Source organism: Xiphophorus couchianus, chromosome 11, assembly GCF_001444195.1.
Source record: "Xiphophorus couchianus chromosome 11, X_couchianus-1.0, whole genome shotgun sequence".
Classification (NCBI taxonomy): domain Eukaryota; kingdom Metazoa; phylum Chordata; class Actinopteri; order Cyprinodontiformes; family Poeciliidae; genus Xiphophorus; species Xiphophorus couchianus.
In genome coordinates this window covers 19,538,486-19,556,788 of record NC_040238.1, presented here as the reverse complement: position 1 = coordinate 19,556,788, position 18,303 = coordinate 19,538,486, and the positions used below count along the sequence as shown (strand labels likewise).

Below are 18,303 nucleotides of genomic sequence, written 5' to 3'. Positions count from 1 at the left end.
AAAAAAAAAAGAAAAAAGATTAACTCGACCAAAAACAGGACGGCATTGGAAAGAAATCATCCAAAATAAAATCCTGTCCCCAACAAATAATCTTAAACATGTCAGTCATCTGTTTAACATATTAATTGTTTTGTGCATTTTAAGACTCATATATTCAGTAAAGCTCTTTAGTTATACTGAAACTTTGTGACATCTTACATGTTTGTATTATTTACTTCAGTTGGCTGCAGGCTGCCTCATGAGACTCAACCTGATCTCACATGGTGGTGCAAAGGAGAAAAATCATTTGTTGGATTTTCTCTGGTGGACATTTTGTAGGAACCTGAATTTCCGTGGCATAATTTGCCAGTCTACTGCTTGAAATCCTTCAGGATAAACTGCTACTGTTTGCTGGAATGCATGTAACACTGACCTGGTTTTGAATAACTAATCAGGTTTCTTTTTTTCACCCCGTGTCTGCATAATATCAGCAAAGTAATGTAGGTCAAAATCCGATTCAAATTCACCATTTGTTATCTCATTAAGATAGAGCCTCTACAGATCATTTTTATTTATGTTTTTATTTCCTCTTTTATCTTCTGTTGTATGAAATCCACTGACTCTTGTTCCCTCATCAGTAGGGAAGATTATCTCCATTTTCATTCTCTCCCAGAACTGCAGGCACATTTCTCTGCATTTTGTCAGGTAATAGATCCTCTCAGACAAGTTTTATATATGGGTCACAAATGAATGGGTCGCGGGCATAAAAATGGGAATGTCTGAAGGCTAATGGTCCTACATGAGCTGTGCATATGGATGATGAAGCAAAACAACTCTAGGGCAAACTGCTTTTGCTAATATGAGTTGTATTAAGTTAACCAAAGCAGGTTCAATACCTGAAGGTCATTGTGCGTCAAACGTGACTTACATTTGTTGGCTGTGCTCCAATCCCTCAAGTTCCTCACTTTTGGTGGTCCTTCTTTTCTTTGCTCTCTATTGGTCAGAGTAAAGTGGTAAAGCGAATATGTACTCCACACTTTCCAGACTTTTATGAAAGGTTGACGTTCATGTATGCTTTGTCTTTCACACCCAACACAACACAAGGTAAACAATGTTTACCTTGTGTTGGTCTATCAAAAATTCTAGTAAAATACACTGAAGTTTGATGCTGTAATACAACAAAATAGGAGAAAGGGAGGGTTTTAATACTTTTGAAATTGTCTGTTACAATCAGATGAAGAGTTGAGTGGTTAAAACAACAGCTTGGCCAAAAAGGTGTTCCTGTGTTCATATCATTTAAATTCCTGTAAGTCAAGGAATTTAAATCCTTCATTTAAATTGTTGTTGTGCATCTGCTGCCTTTTGGGGTGTGCATCTTTTGTCTAAGTGCCCACAATAAATAATCTGAATAGATAATCTACTATATAATGGTTAATCATTTAAACCTGTCCGGATGGGGTCAGTGAATCAACTCGGCCTCTTTGGTTTGAAAAGAATCGTGTTGCACTTGCACTACTTCCTCAAAAGGTGGCAGCATACAGTCAATACGACTCAAACCTCTGAAAAGACTACGATGCATCAACGTGTCTGTTAGCAAAAACTCACACAGGTAAAGTAACGCTGCTTTTGCGATACTCCCCCCAGTAAAGCTCGTAGAGGATTTTAAAAAAAATTAAATAATAATAAAAAAAAAGTGTTGTGTTAGTAATTCCACCGGATAATTTGAAGGTGAGAAAATCCACCGTTTACTGTGTGTGATCCTCATCCTGGAGAGGCTCTCTACAGCCAGTGAGGATGGACATAAAGGTCTCTCCCCATAGGCTGCTCAGGATTACCTTTGATAAATTACACTGCGGTATGATTTTTCAGTGAAGACTCCCAGCTTTCCTACACGCTGTTGATACCTGTGATCCTGGAAGGAGGGAGTGATGTCACTGGGAGAGTCTGCCAGATCAAATCACTTGAATAATTATGTTTGATCACGAAAAAGACTGTTGTTTCCCTGCTGCTCCTCTCACAGACCCTCTCAAGTAAAGTATGAATTAAGGTAGATGAATGCTTTTACCTGAGACAGTATGTGTTTTTGAGCGTTGTACAAAATGTCTTATTACTGGTTTTGCAAGCTAGTGGCCTCACATCTACTGCCTGCTAAAAGAGCCTCTCAATGAACCACAAGTGGTGATCACCTCCTGACAGTATGGTGAAGTGATGCTGCCTCTGCTGAGCTGGCTGTATGTCCGACCTTGCTTTGGAGTGATCTCTAACAGTGCTGTCAGCCATGTCACTAAGAGGCTTGCGTGCAGCCGACCAGTTTAGCAAGGCCTCGCCTGACTAATCTGATTACTTTAACAAGTCTTCTGTGGATGTGCAAGACAGGACAAATGAGAACAGCGCTTACCTCACATATGCCACAACCAGCCTTCATGAAGAGGTCTTTGAGGGTGCATGTTTGAGAATTATTTCTAAGCAGCTTTTTCATTTTTAAACTGAGTTTTTGTTGTTTCTTTCAGCTGATCAAAGAAATAACTCCCTGTTAGCTTATCACAATTAGCACACCAGATATTTTCAGCTGTTTGCTCCAGCTTATATATTTCTTTTGCCTCATGAGCATCATTGTACAGATTCAACACAGACAGGTTGGAGGGAGATGGAAGGCTCCTATGAACAAAAATCTTTCACCATGATTGGTTGTACTTTGGTTGCTTCATTTCTGAACGTTCTTATGATTTCTGTTCTTAGACTTTCTTACTGGATGGTTGTTTTTCATTTTAATAGTTGCTTCATTTATATTCAGAAATCTTTCATAAAATAATCTTCCATAATAAAATGGAGAATGACAGAAACACTCACTTTTCTGCTTCAGAGCTGCTTCCATTTGGTAATTATTACCCTCCCTGCATATGTACATGGACCCCCACCTACTGTCATGGTTCAGTTTGGGTAAATTCAACTTTTCACACATTTTTCTGAGAAATGTAATTTCTAATTACTCAGTAAATTTGTATATTGAAGGATTTTCCCATTTAGCATATCTGCAATTTTCAAAAGAAAATGCAGCTTGGGAAGCTGAAACACAGTCACAATGGTACTTGACATGCTATTGGCTGGTGACAATCCAGGAGTGTCACTTTGTTTTGATTGGCTGTATTCCTAAGAGCAGAGATAAGAAAGACTGTAGATATTAGCTTCTGCAGTAGTGCTAAGATGGCTTCCACTGTGCCATACACAGTGTGTGGTTTTTGAACAAAAAGTATTGTACTGCGAAATCAAGCAGGTGTAAATGTTTTTTAGAGGAGGTTTCAAGTATTCTCAGATTTGGAGGTGGTTGTGGTTTCTAAATACTGTGAATACAGAGGATCTACTGTACATCATGTACAATACTTCCCTATTTCTTTAGTCAATGTTCTTTGGAAACTGACTTACCTGTTGTTTTCCTGTTGTTGTTGCTGCCCTTGGACATTCAGTTAAATACTATTAAATACTTTCTTTACCAAACTCCAGCCTCTACGCACTTGGGTGAAATTTCAAAGTAATTTCAAAATTTGACCAGTTGAAACCTGGAGAAATATGTAATTTTAAGGTTGAGTTGTAATCAAGTCTAGAACAGGGAAGCTTTTCTAAAAGTGTTGAGATTCTGCCATCTCCCTTGCGAATGGGGGGTCACTTTGTCAGGGGTCAAAGTTGATCTTGTTCCCTGAAAATTGTTGACTGATTTTCCTTAGCTCACATCGTAGAATAGCCCCATGTTATCAGGCTTAGAAATTCATGCTTTGTGACTTGTATAATTTTATGCTTGACTCCTGAGTTGCAGCACCACATACCCATCTTTTAGCCTCCAGTTATCCGAACCTCCCCTTTTGCGCTCTTTCGAGGCGAATCTGACTTGTACCACATTCCCACAACCACAGTGGCTTGTGGCGATCGTCAAACAAGATCTCGTATGCCTGTGTTAACATTTGCTTTGTACGTGTCATTATTACACAAGATCAGCTTTGTGGAGTACTTGATGTCTTGGTAGATTTATAGTTGTGCCATATTCTTTCCATTTTAAGGGGATTATGGAATAATATTCTGTGAGATCTTCTAAGATCTCACAGATCTTTTCAGTCTCTTTTAATATTTTATCCACAACCTTTCTGGTGTGTCTCTTTCTCTTCAGTGTCAGATCAGAATATGGGATAAAATGTTCCATGAACTTACTTTCATGTTGTGTTGTAAACTTCGAGATTGTCATTTGTCCTTGATTTTAAACAGGCCTGAACTGCAAATCACTCAAAGTTTCTGTTTTTTCATGCAGACATGTGAAGGTACTGACTTGTTTAAACGGGATTTAAGCTTCCAGTTATCTAGAAGTCATTTACTTTATGCAACAGTTGCTTGGATAAATCAGCACGTGAGAAACAGTGAGTGTGCTTCTACTTTCACCTTCTTCTGCTGGTGATCCTCTCTGCCACTACGCTTCCCCCACACACATGCTTCCCACACTAGCATGGATTAAAAGCTAAAGAAGGTTGAGAAGTCAAAGCTTGTCAGCCCTTCCCACTTTTTTCCTTCCCTTTACTTATTCCCTCTCTCAAGCCCTCAGCCTATCAAGCCAATCTATTTTTACCAGTCCAAACTCTGGAACCTTGTTGCACCTCTTCTCATGTACCTGTGGTTTGGGGTGGGTCCCAGTCCAAAACAGGGACAGCAACAACTAAACCAAGAAGACCAATTCCCTGGAATTTTGAAGTTTTTTTCATTCAGTCTATTTCTAATAACTTGGACAAAAAATGATATAAACTTCCCAGTAGTTCTTTCTTTTTTATTTTTGTTTTGTACCTCACGTAAGTTTAGGATTTATATTTTTCACAATGCAAGACAAAAGATAATCTCATCTTGAGTACACTTAATTCACCTGGAATTTGCATGGTGCTATTTAACGACAGACTCAAACCCTGACATGGCTCCTGTGTTGAAAACTACTCCAGGTAAGATCTCCATTAATTTGACATGGTTATTTGCTGTGTAAAAATAATCAATTCTTTATTTTCTGAAGCTTTGCTTAGGCTTGTCTATGCTCGCTACAGACTTTAAACAAGTTTAATTTGAAAGCTTTGGATATTCAACAGTACCAGAGCTAGTATATACTCTAATTGGGTAACTATAAAGTCAATGTCAATATAAATAACTTTAAAAACTTCTTTATGAATTACATATTTTGGTGAAAATGTTTTAAATTCTGAGTTTGTAGATGTAAATTACACAATATATAAGCAACAGACATGGTTCAGGAGACTGGCATGACTCAGCAATTTCTGTTTAGCTATAAAGTTAAAAAGGGATTTAATTTAATATAGTTTTAGTCCAGTACAAATTTCATCACACTATTTTCAGAAAAGGAAACCTTAATTTATACCAGATTACATAGAAGTACCACATGTATGACTGGATTAGACTTGAAGATGGCGCAAAAACCTTGAAAAGACCAAATCACAGGCAAAGGAGATAGCATAGCAAAAAGAAGGTTAGAGAACAGTATCCAGATTTAGCTGATGGTTACCTGGAATTAGCTCTGGCAAAGCTAATGAGCTTCTTACACACATGCTAGTAATTCTCCAAGGGACAGCACGGGCAGCGCGTTCTCAGCAGTGAGGCCATATCGATGCTGATAGGATTCATAATGACATTGTGTCAATGGATTTTCAAGGCTCAACTCTGATTGATAAAGATTAAATCAGAACAAATATTCAGTTCCAACAGAATTATGAAATGTTGTGTCTTATGTCTCCTTCTAATATATTTTCGTTCTTGTCTCCTGGAGGCAGTGATGTCTTGGAGTCTTCCACCTTTGGACTAGAGGCCTGCAGAGTGCCAAGGGAAGTAATCCCAGAACCAAAGAAAATCTCACCTACCATTGTAAACTCTCAGTTCACCTTCTGTGTCTGAGGCATCATTGAAGCTGGATGTGAAAATGACAAATCAGAGAGACCCTCAATGTCTGCACAACCTAGCTTACCACCCACGATGGAGGCACCACTCAGTTAAAGTGATAAGAAAGAGGCATATATGGACGGTGACTACAAATAGTTTTGCTGGCTGTAGAAAGTTTCAGCTATCATCAGCACCATTATCACTGTCATCAAAATCCTTGTCATCAACACCACAGTTGCCATCATCCCCAGTGCAGCAAACCAGAAGATCAAGGGGGAACTGGTTTTATCTCCTATTACTCATGATCTCATTACTTCCTTGTCAAGCATGGGCAACCACTTTCAAGGTGGCCCTGGTTGGACCTTGGACATGTGACATCTTATACTCTAAGGCTCTCCCTGACTTGGCAGCCCGCCTTGCCACCAGCCGTATAAACAAGAACCCCTACCTTAATAAAGGCTACTGGTATGACTACACATTGATTAATGAGGACTGCAAGTCAACTCGTGCCCTTGTTCGCTTTGCTGATCTAGAAGGTTACGGTGCTGCTTTCTTGGGTCCTGCTAACCCAGGCTACTGCTCCTCTGCTGCTTTGTATGCAAAAGAGTGGGATGTTGGGATTCTGTCTTGGGGTTGTCTCAAACCCAACATGAAGACAAGAGACGTGTACCCTACCTTCCTAAGACCACTGCCATTGTCTGCCCATGTAATTTTTACTGTGTTAAGGTATTTTCGATGGGCTCATGTGGCCATCATCTCAGAAGAAACTGATATTTGGGAAGCCACAGGACAGGAGTTAGCCACTTCACTCAGGGATCTTGGCCTACCTGTCAACCCTGTAATCACAATGGAGAGTGATAAGGATGGGCCTCGGAGAGCTCTGACAAGAGTGAGGGAAGCAGATCGAGTTAGAGGTAAGATGCACTTTACTCAGAAGTCAAGAACTTAAGCCCATGCAAACTGTGCAAACTTGTTTTGTTAATCTTTTTGCAGTAATCATCATGTGCATGCCCTCTGTCCTGATTGGTGGCCAAGCCCAGTACCAACTTCTGACAACAGCCTTAGCTATGCGTATGATAGACCGTGGCTATGTTTTTATTACCTATGACACGCTTCTGTATTCCCTACCATACAAAGACGCAAACTACTACATGCTAGGAAATGATACCAAGCTCCGAAAAGCCTATGATGGAGTTCTCACCATCACCATGGAGTCTGGGGAACGCGATTTCTATGAGGCCTTCAGAGAGGCTCAAAACACCTATGAAATCCGCAGCAGTACTCCACCAGAACAGGTAAGACTTGTTGAGGAATCTAATTATTGAAAGCAAGACACCAAAGTTAACAAAGCATTCTTCCTAAAATGTGTTGTCTGACTGCCCTTTATTAGGTTTCTCCATTCTTTGGCACCATTTACAACATGATGTACTATATTGCTATGGCTGCTGAACAAGCCCGCACAAGTGGAGACCGTTGGGTATCGGGTGCTGTCCTGGGAGAGAGTGAGGGAGGCTTTGAATTTGAAGGATTCAATCAGCAGCTGCAGGCAGGAAGAAACGGTGAAGGGATGCAGGCTGGCTATGTAGTGCTGGACTACAGCGGCATGGGCACCTCGCTCTACTCCACACATTTTCTTCATGGTAGTCACACAGACGGCAAGACAGGAGGCTTGCAATATCTTGGTCGCTCAGTTCACTTTGCAGGCAGCACTCCCTACACAGATTCAAGTTGCTGGTTTAGCCCGTACTTTGCTTGCACTGGAGGTCAGTGTGTTAGCAGACTAGCATCCATACACTGATGTAATAAATGTGGTAATTTACACAAACGTTTGTTCCTTTTTTTTCTTTCCAAAGGGATGGATATAATCACATTCTTTTTTCTATTCCTGTTGTTCATTTCTTTGGTGGGAGGTGTAGTAAACATCTTTCTTCACTTGAAGTAGGTATATCAGAGTAGGAAAATTCTATCTCAGCTTGCTCAGTATTTGTGTTTTCTTAATTATACATGATGTTTTTGTGCACAGGAAACAAGGCAAAGTTGGGTTCAGCTTTGGGAGTAATGGAAACGGTGGCTCATCGAAGGTGATCCTGACTCTTGATGATCTGGTTTTTATCAATACTCAAGTCAGCAAACGGGTCAGTCTCACTGAATCAAAACTGACACCTCTTTGCATTTCCAAATGATTTGCTCTGGCATTACCTTTTTCTCCTCTGTGTGAGCAGAAGCTAAATGATGAAAGTATCATGAAAAGCCAAGGCGACATGAAAACACCTCACCACTCTGTGTCTGGCCGTAGCTACCTAGCCTCCACTCCGGACAGTTCAAACGTTGCTGTGTTTGAGGTAAGAAAATCACACCACGCCAGATGCAATGGATATGTTTCCCACTTTTAGTTCTGTCTGGAGCCTCTGACATTCAAAATGATGCTTATTTTATCTTACAGGGTGACTGGGTTTGGTTGAAGAAAAGTCCCACAGGAACAGTTTCTAGTGTGAATGGCAGCACAGAGGTAGTCTTTGTGAAAGTAAGTGAGTTCTTGAAGTTTGGTCTTGACACATTCTGGGCAGAACCTTTTCCTATAATGTGGTGTCAGAGAAATATGAAGGTGGTGTGCTTCAGTAGGAGAGATATGTGAGGGCTTCCAAGGTGTCCAAGAAAATGTCCTGGCCAGAAAGAACTTTGTTCTTGTTCTTTCAGCCTCTGGCAGAAGAAGAAAGTTTTCTGTTTTTGCCAGGTAGACGCTTTGGCCTTGAGGATGTTTGTGTGAGAAAGATTTAATGAGATACAAATCAGAAGTTACAAAAATTAACAGTTTGTCAACCCTTTTAAATGAGAAATCTTTTACTTTTTCACATAAACTCCCAAATTATGGCAACTTTTGTTGTTTTTTTCCCTTTTGTAACCTGGATGTTTAGATTTTAGAGTAATGATGATATGCAAGGTTAAATTGCATCTTAAGATGGAAGATGCCATGATAGTTGATTTCTTTATATATATATAAAATTTGGCAAACTGAAAAAGTTGTATTTGTATTTGCATTTCAAAATGACTGAACTTGGGAATCTTTGTGTTCATTGATGTGGAATCTCCATCTTTGATAAACCAAATAATTTAACAACAATACTAAATAATTATTGGTCACAAAAAAGCAGAGCACAGTGGTTTTGTAAAACATTGAAAAAGTGTTGCTTTTCCCCCCCTTTGCAGCTAAGGGAGATGAGGCACGAGAACCTAAATCTTTTCCTGGGACTGTTCTTTGACTCGGGGATCTTTGGCATTGTTACTGAGCACTGCAGCCGGGGAAGTCTGGAGGATTTGCTGGGCAACGAAGAAGTGCGTCTTGATTGGATGTTCAAGTCTTCCTTGTTAATGGATCTGATCAGGGTAAGAAAGACTTATCTCTGTTTTATTTTACACATGACCAGGTTGTCTCATTACATGTATTTTTATTTTTTTTATTATCATCAGGGAATGAAGTACCTGCATCATCGCAGCATCATCCATGGGCGGCTCAAATCCCGTAACTGTGTGGTGGATGGGCGCTTTGTGCTGAAGGTGACAGATTATGGGTTTAATGAAATATTGATTGCACAAAGCATAGACACTGATGATGAAAAGCCTGAGGGTGAGAACACTTACAAGTTTGGAATAAAAAATTTTCTTTATTTACTTATGCATGACAATTTGCTTATCTATGGTTGTGCGTTTTTGTCCAATAAAAAGACTTGCTCTGGTCGGCTCCGGAGCTGCTGCGAGACCCAAGTCTAAGGAGGAAAGGAACTTTCTTTGGTGACGTTTACAGTTTCTCCATCATTGTGCAGGAGATTGTCTCTCGCTCTTCGCCTTTCTGCATGCTGGATATGCCTCCCAAGGGTGAGTAACGTCAGGCAAGATGGTGGTAGATTTTAAGTAATTTTATATATCTAAGGTCTTTCTAAAAATCCTCCTCGTATGAGACAAGGACTCTTAAACTAAACTGTTCCCTTTAATTTCTTCTGTGTTGTGTGTGTCTAATATTTTGTTCGTTTTTTTGTGTTGACAGAGATTATCAACAAGGTTAAAGACCCTCCACCTCTGTGTCGCCCCATTATATCAGTGGAGGAGGCCCCTGTAGAAGTAATTCAGTTAATGAAACAAGCCTGGAGTGAAGATCCAGATAAGAGACCAACCTTTGAGGATATCTTCAAGCAGGTAAAAATCTGAAAATACGTTAATTTGGGATTCTATAATGAACTGAAACTTACTGGGAACCAACCTTCTCATGACAGTTCAAGCACAAAGGAAAGAAGACTAATATTATAGACTCTATGTTGCGGATGTTGGAGCAATACTCCTCTAACTTGGAGGATCTTATAAGAGAGAGGACGGAGGAGCTCGAGCTGGAGAGACAGAAAACAGATCAACTGGTGGCTCAGATGTTGCCCAAGTAAGTATTCATTATGTGAAAACATTACAAAGACATGATGCTATACTCAGAACTTCAGTTGACAACGAGCTACAGATTAAAACAGATGCAAAGGAGGAACATTTTCACTACCAAGTGATAAAAAATTAAGTGATGCTGCTTAGTCATAGTGATAGAAAGTCAAATGCTGCATCATTAAAGTGACTGATGGCAATGCAATTTTTTTTCATTGTGCCCACCTTAAGTTTGTTTTTTTGTGCAAAAATGCACAAACTTCCTAACAGACAAGGCTCTCTTTGTCCTGAAGCAACAGAAGATCCGTTTGTGTCTCATGTCATTGAACATAATTTCTATTCGGATAATATAGAATCGTAAAATAAAATTATATATATATATATACCAGTCCACATGGGTGTTAAGTGATTATGCTCCAAAAATGTGAATTATTTTGCTGACAGGGTTGTGTTAATTCATTTGACTCAAATTAACAGGGTTAGGTTATGGGTTTGACTCTGTAAAAGTAACTACTTTCTAAACATAAAAGCCAACTAAAATGTGGGATTAGAAAAATCCATAACCCGGATTACTAAATAACTAATATTTTGTTATATTTTGTTCACTCTGCTCCCTCTTCAAGGAACTTGTTATAAGAAACTTTTAGATCAACTGAACCCATTTTGTTTTATGCTTTTAAATTTAAACAAAAAATTATTGAGGCCGATTCTATGAGCCTGTTTTTTATAGCTTGACATTGACTTTTAACTGTGTATTTTTCTGTGTTGTATTTGTTGCTATCTCTTGGCTAGGACTTCCTTGAAAAAAAAGATTTTTAATCTCAATGGGTTTTTTTTTTTATCCTAGTAAAATAAAGGCTAAATAGTAATAATAAAAAATTGGGTCAAAATTAATTCATTTTATTTTTATTTTAAATGGAATGAATCAATGTAAAGATGACAGCCTCGTCATGTATGAAAAGACTTGACAAAGATCTGAATTTGGAAACCAAAATAAATAGGCTCAAAAATTGAAATAACTTTTCAATTAAAACTGCTACAAAATGACCAAGATAATAAACACAAATAAATATAGATTCATAGCTTGTCTGCTAGTTGAATTTATGACAAATATTTTGGTCAAAGTGTAAATGTTGAAAATGGCTAGCACTAGCTAGCTAACTACTTAGCAGCTAAAATGCTAATATTATCTTAATATGCGAATAAACTCACTCTTTAGAGTGAAGAAACATCATTAATGTGTTCAATGAACTCTGATTAGATTGTAGTATAGTTAAATTTAGTGGCCACTGAAGAATGATGAAGCTAATTAGTCACATTTTGTTGACGTTTTGAAAACACAACTGCAATAGTTGTTAGAGACCCCAGCGGTGTGTCGGCGCTACAAGCTCGCCTTTCAGCCTTCCTGTTCGTCTTCCAGGACTGTGGCCCAGGCGCTGAAGCTCGGCAAGCCTGTGGAGCCGGAACATTTCAGTGTAGTCACGCTGTACTTCAGTGACATCGTGGGTTTTACAACCATCTCCGCGCTCAGTGAGCCCATCGAGGTGGTTGACCTGCTCAACGATCTCTACACGCTTTTTGACGCCATCATCCCACTGCACGACGTCTACAAGGTCAGCATTCATGGGCTGTTGGCAGCGTTTAGTAAGACTTTATTCTCAATTTAGCTTTTTTTTTAAGTAGTATTGTTTGCATGTCAGAGGAAATTCAAATATTGCTACTTTTTAAAAATGTTTCTGAAGGTAACAAACAACTATTTTACATTGTGTGACGCATGGAATCAAACTATAACCCTTATATCTGAAATGGATTTTGTTCTTTATATTATCTGTTTAATTATTATACAGTGTTATATATGAGTGGATCATAACTTTTTTGCTTATGACCTACATCACCTCAATCAGACAAATGGCGTCCCTCTGTAAATCTCTCAAACATTGATCTGAGGCTCATTAAACACGACCATGATATTATACTTTAAGAAAAAAATATATTGTTAAAAACTGATATACTTCTGGAAGGATGAATAATAAAATATGGTGGTGGCCATTATTTCATTTTTAAAATTTAATGTCTGAATATTATTTCAACCAACCCATGCAGTGTTTAATGATACATAGAGTTGAAAACCTTCTATAATGCCATTACATAGTGTGAAACCTAAGAATATAGATGTTCTCTGTAGTAAGGAAAAGAAACTCATCTTGTTTGACCTAAAATAAGAAATTTAAAATAGGCTTTGTCATTTTGAAACTGATTACACAGTTCCTGTTTGTATTTTTCATTTAAATGTGGCCAGTACCCAGCAGCAGATACGGAGTTACTGCCATTAATATTGCCTTTAAAGGAATAAAATACTTCATAACACATTAGTGATTTTTCTTTTGAATGCAGGACAAGGCAGGAGGAGTAGCATCTGACTGTTGGGTTGATTAGCTGATTTCTATTTTTTTTCACGTGTGTTACTGATGTTAGTAGAAATTGTTGGATGATGATACAATACACTGTTTGTACTCTCCATATCTTGTATGGACTGATATTTGATGTTGTTTTGGCACACTGTATTGCCCCTCATTTTTAAAACTCCTGAGTTTTAATGTCTTTCTTACTTTTTTAATAATTGCCCCTTGGGACTTGAATAAAGCTGAACATGAATTAGCTCTTTAATCAGATATATTTATATTTATTATTTCAAGACAGATGTTCCTTATTTGACACCTATTGGTATTGAGTTGACATTATCTTCACTTTTTAGTTTTCTAATTGTCTTTAAATGAAGGTTGAGACAAAAATCCCGCTCTTGTGTTTGTTCACTTCTTCATTTTTGTGGTGCTCAGGTGGAAACCATTGGAGATGCGTACATGGTGGCCTCTGGAGTTCCCACCAGGAATGGCAATCGTCATGCAGCAGAGATGGCCAACATGTCCCTTGATATTTTGAGCCTGATTGGGAGCTTCAAGGCTAGACACATGCCTGACCTGAAACTCCGGCTCCGTGTTGGCCTGCACTCCGGTGAGCATCAAGTTACTACTTTCTGTTCAGTAATAAAGTCCCAACATTACAACTGCACACCTTGAAATAGCATCTGGACAATTCCTTAAAACAAATGATTGCATTTTGTGTTCAGCGAGCTCTCATGACTTCATGGTTTGCAGCATATACAAACAATGGATCAGAGTTTTCCAAAGCTCTTTTTCAATTATCTAACATGCTTGGCTGCTGCACATATTTATATAGATTAATTTCTCAGATTGATGCATCGTCTGAGAATAAAAATACCCTTAACTTAAAGACATACCTCTTCTTTGTGTCTCCACTTAGCAAATATTTCCCTTCTTTTATTGCATCTACAAAAACTTACAAAAGCAAAACAATACAATTTTATAAAAAAAAAAGGATCTTCCTATCACAGTTTAGCTTTACTTCAGATTTTGTAACACCAGGAAGCTTTAGAAACTATAGGGGAATAAATGAAGAAACTAATCCAAAACATGTTTCAGAAGTATAAAAATAAAACACAACAAAAAGGCAGGTCACTCAGAGAAAACTTTAAATAAAAGTAAATGATCTCAGTTTCATTGAGCCAAAGGGTAATGATCTTTTTCAAGGACCACTAAGAACTGAACAAAAGCTTTGGAAAGTCATTCAGAAATCCCATGGATTCAAAAAAGCTTCCCTAGAAAAGTTAAATGATTGGAGACACGCTAACATTTCTACCTTTAATATTTAATATTATCTTTCTTATACACTGTATTTCCAATTATTTTGTGTGTTACATAAAAAGTAATTACTGAAAAGCAGCCAAAACTCTTGAAAAGTTCAGTAAGTCAGGAGTTATATTTGTTGGTACTGTGCAATATTGGATAAAATCAACCTAAACTTCACTTCAGAGTGAATAAGAGTTAAAGAGGAATCTGAGTCCCCAAGCTGCTAAGTCAAGGAGATATTTTTACCTCTTTTATCCTCGTCTGAAACGTGTTCCTGGAACAGTGAAACACTATCCACTTAGAGTGCTGTCATCCTATTAAGACACCGCACACGCTGGACGTCTGACATGGCCCAATGCATTTCTGTTCTCTCCCGGTTAGGTTAGAACGCCATCTGCATTTATGAAAATGCATGTTTATAAACATCTATAGTTACGTATATGTGTTATTCTACATACGACAATCACAGGTCCAGTCGTAGCAGGAGTGGTTGGCCTGACGATGCCTCGGTACTGTCTGTTCGGAGACACGGTCAACACCACATCTCGAATGGAGTCCACCAGTTTGCGTAAGTATCTTTAGATGGCTGCATTAATTTTCTAAAAAAAAAATGTATGAGCGTTCTGGGCTGGAGGACAGGTGTATGGCAGTCCGAATACACGTTGCCTGAGGTTAAACAGGGCTTTAAGTGAGCGGTACCTGCTAATCCTTTAACACTATCAACAGAATTAAAGGGCATGTTGAAGTTTCGGGATAAATGCCAATAATTACCACATTTATATTAATCATACTCTGTGTACATTCAAATTTAGGCATAAAGCTGAGGATTTACTGTGAAAGTTCATGTGGCCTTTTAATACATGAAAATTTTTAAGACTTTCCCTAGAAGCTACAGTTTATGAGATGTAACTTTTTTGGAATTTAACCAGTTGCTTTTGTTTGCTAATTTAAACCATATGGTGGATATTCAGGGATGAACAGATGTGTAGTCAGAAACTGCCCAGTAATGATCTACTGCCACCAAGTGGAGGAAAAACAAACAACAACCAATCTAACCTCACATCACCGTCATCAGCTTCGGCTTCCCAACTGTGTCCCAATGTACTTACAATTTGAGTAGCATCTATAAAGATAGATTATCCCAACACAAAGAGTTTCTATGTGGATATGTCATAAAGCAATTTCCCTACTCTGAAATGATGTTTCTTCTGCACATGCATAGCTTACAGAATCCATGTGAACCAAACAACAGTTGATCTCCTGAACAGTTTGAATATGGGATACAAGATTCAGGTCAGAGGTCTGACAGAGTTAAAGGTATGTACACTGAAAGACTGACTTTTTAATAATGTGAGAAAAACTGTAAGTCCTTTAGAAGTTAACGCAAACTGTGATCTGATTTTAGGGAAAAGGTATTGAGACCACCTACTGGCTGGTGGGGAAGGAAGGTTTTAACAAGCCTCTGCCAGTTCCCATCGAGACCAAAGAGTAAGAAAACCTTTTGTTTGCTCCCCCAAAATACCTAAACGTTATTTGTCTCGGTGAACTCTTCCTTCCAGAGGTATAGAAGATTTTGTGGCTGCTAATGGCCCCTTCTAGGATCTGCGAGCGCTTCAGATAATTTCAATTGAGTTTCAAATGAGTTACAAATGCATCAGTTGAACACATCTGAATGTTAGGATAACAGTTTTAACTGAAATCCTGTAGTTTTAGCTCCCTGTGCCAATGTGCAGAATAGTTTTATTTGCATTGTAAATGTTTAGAAATAGATCAGTGAGAAATACTGCTTTTACTTCTCCTACTACTACAAAATAGTTTTTTTCTTTTCATGTCTGATTTAGGTCCAACCTCAATATGCAAAAGTGTATTCTGTAAATATATGTTAAAGTGAATATACTAGATATATTTTGAAAGGCTAACCATATTTATTTGCATAATTGACTTAAGTGACAGAAACGTTAATTGTAAATCTGGGAGTTTCTGAACAAACCACGTTTACTTTCATACTTGTGAACACATTTCAAATCATTTTTTTTAAATCGGCTACCTTATCCTGCTAGTTTAGAACTCAATAAATTGTCATCATGAAGGAAAACCTTCTGATTAGGAAATAAGTCTGTCATGCACCAGAACCAAGAAAAAAGCTCAACTGGAATCAAATACAATCTGATCACTTTGTTTTTAGACTCAGTTGCTTAATGGTTTTCCACTAATTTTATTTTGCCTTCGTACACCTGCAACAGAGACATGAAATCCGTCTTGGCGATGTCATTCGTCCTTTCCATCCATTTTTTTTCTTTTAAAGTTGGGTATTTAGAAGTTTAAATTATGCACAGAAATACTTCTGTTTCAATTTCAGAGACATAAACTGACATAATTTGTCATAAAATCATGTCTTTCAGCAGCTAATGAAACTCCAACTATTTATGCTGAGTTTCTTTCAGAATTCTTCCTGGTAGTAGTTTGTTTGTTTTATGTTTTGTTGCTTCAATTGATCCCTAATTAGTATAATCATTTAATTTCAACTCAAGTATTACATTTTAAATCTTAAAATAAATATATTTGGAATCCTTTGTGTCTAATACGTAATAAAATGAGTTGCTGACCAAGATGATTTACCCTTAAGATTGATTATTAATAGATATCAGACTGATAAGAAAAATAATTTTGTTAATGTGACTAAAAGGAATTTTAAAACAAATATAAACAGCCTTACAGTTGTTACCTTTAATGGTTTGTTTCATTAATACTTTTATGTTTTGTAAAGTATCTGTGAGTTGTATTGTGAACAAACAACATAAACCCTTTTTCAGAAGGGGTTTATTTTCTCTAGTAATGTTGAACCTACTTTACTAGAATATAGTTTTTAATAATACTTAGACTTATATTTTGAGTAGTTTCTTTAAGTGTTGATTTGAAAAGACAGTGTGATCCATTAGTGGAAGTTACTTTTGCTTTAGTCTAAACAAGTAATTGAGGCTTTTATTTTTGAAGAATATAAGTCCTAATTTGTAACTCTTCTGACCACCAGTGTAGGTTTTCATTCCTTATTATAATAATAAGTGTTATTATTATAAAGTGAAGTGACTGATGTGATTGTCACACAAAATGTATCCTATCATAGAATCAGTTTAATTAGTTTTCCTCACTGGTTCAGTGTAGAACAAGCTGTGTTAAATGGAGAGTTGAAAAATGTTGACTCCTGCTGTGTATTCCTACTAAATATGCCGTTTAGTCCTGTATTCTCCTCACAGATGCATAAAAACTGCTTTTCCTCTTACAGCGGTGTCAATCATGGTATCGGGCTGGAAGAGATCCCTCCAGACAGAAGACAAAAATTCCTGGATCGACTGAAGAAGGCGAACTAGGCCGGGATCAGGGGCTGATGTTCGAGATCTGGGAAAAGTCATGTTTCTACCACGCCAAAGACGTGCTCGTAACGGGAAGCAGCAAACCCAGGAAACAGAAGCGCATCTGGAACCAGTGATTTTCACATTATGCGTTTTTTTGCATTAGTAGTGAGATCACAGCACTTCAATGAAGAATCCAGACTCCTCTGTGCAAAAAGGAGGCAAGCAGAAAAGGATCTTCAATTGATTTCACATCAGTTGTTTTTGAACCAAAAATGCATAAAATACAGCAAGGTCTTTCATGCACATAGGAGGTCTAAGATGTCAGACAACCACCCAAAAATAAGAGATATCTAGCACTGCGTACCATGTGTTTGGTAGTTGTGCTTCTTTTACTGTACGTATTCCTACTTTTGTGCGTTATAAAGATATTGATCAGATTTTGTCAGCGGCCCAAAAGCTCAGTTCTCCCAACTGCACTTCAGAAGCCCTCATTGTCAAAACTACACATATATTAGACATCAACTCCTATTACTATGAGTTTCATTAGGATTTATTTATCAGCGCCTGGCTCAGTCCGGGTAGTTGAGGAATACTCCGGTCTTTGCAGTACAAATCACAAAGTGGAGTAGATTGTTTATGTGACATTTCATTTTGAAATGATCTAACATAATCTAAAAGAAGTAAACTAAATTCCCCTGGTGTAAAGTATCTGCAAAGACAGAACAGAAAACGCTTCAGGGACCCTCTCACCGTCCAGTACCTGTAACAAAACTGCCAAAATTCTCCATCCCACTGCTTCTGTGGTTTCAAATCTTTTCGAATGACATGCCAGGGAAAGTGCTGGAGTCTAGCGCCCCCACCTGTTGACTGAAAAATGGCTACTTTAGCTTACACTTACAGACTAGATCAGGGGTGGGCAACTCCAGGCCTCG

At 38.0% G+C, this 18,303-nt stretch overlaps 1 protein-coding gene across 1 annotated transcript; it reads left to right on the top strand.

The window, feature by feature from the left end:
* Window positions 1–5,790: 5,790 nt before the first annotated feature.
* Window positions 5,791–18,272, top strand: gucy2d (guanylate cyclase 2D, retinal). The gene is made up of 18 exons (XM_028030613.1): window positions 5,791–6,806; window positions 6,886–7,187; window positions 7,283–7,655; window positions 7,746–7,830; window positions 7,916–8,027; window positions 8,115–8,234; window positions 8,336–8,416; window positions 9,100–9,276; window positions 9,361–9,517; window positions 9,616–9,765; window positions 9,935–10,083; window positions 10,161–10,318; window positions 11,732–11,924; window positions 13,149–13,323; window positions 14,488–14,586; window positions 15,241–15,335; window positions 15,424–15,506; window positions 17,302–18,272. Exons 1-18 carry the CDS (start codon window positions 5,933–5,935, stop codon window positions 17,384–17,386), a joined length of 3,468 nt encoding a protein of 1,155 aa, XP_027886414.1. The 5' UTR covers window positions 5,791–5,932; the 3' UTR covers window positions 17,387–18,272.
* The last annotated feature ends 31 nt before the right edge of the window (window positions 18,273–18,303 follow it).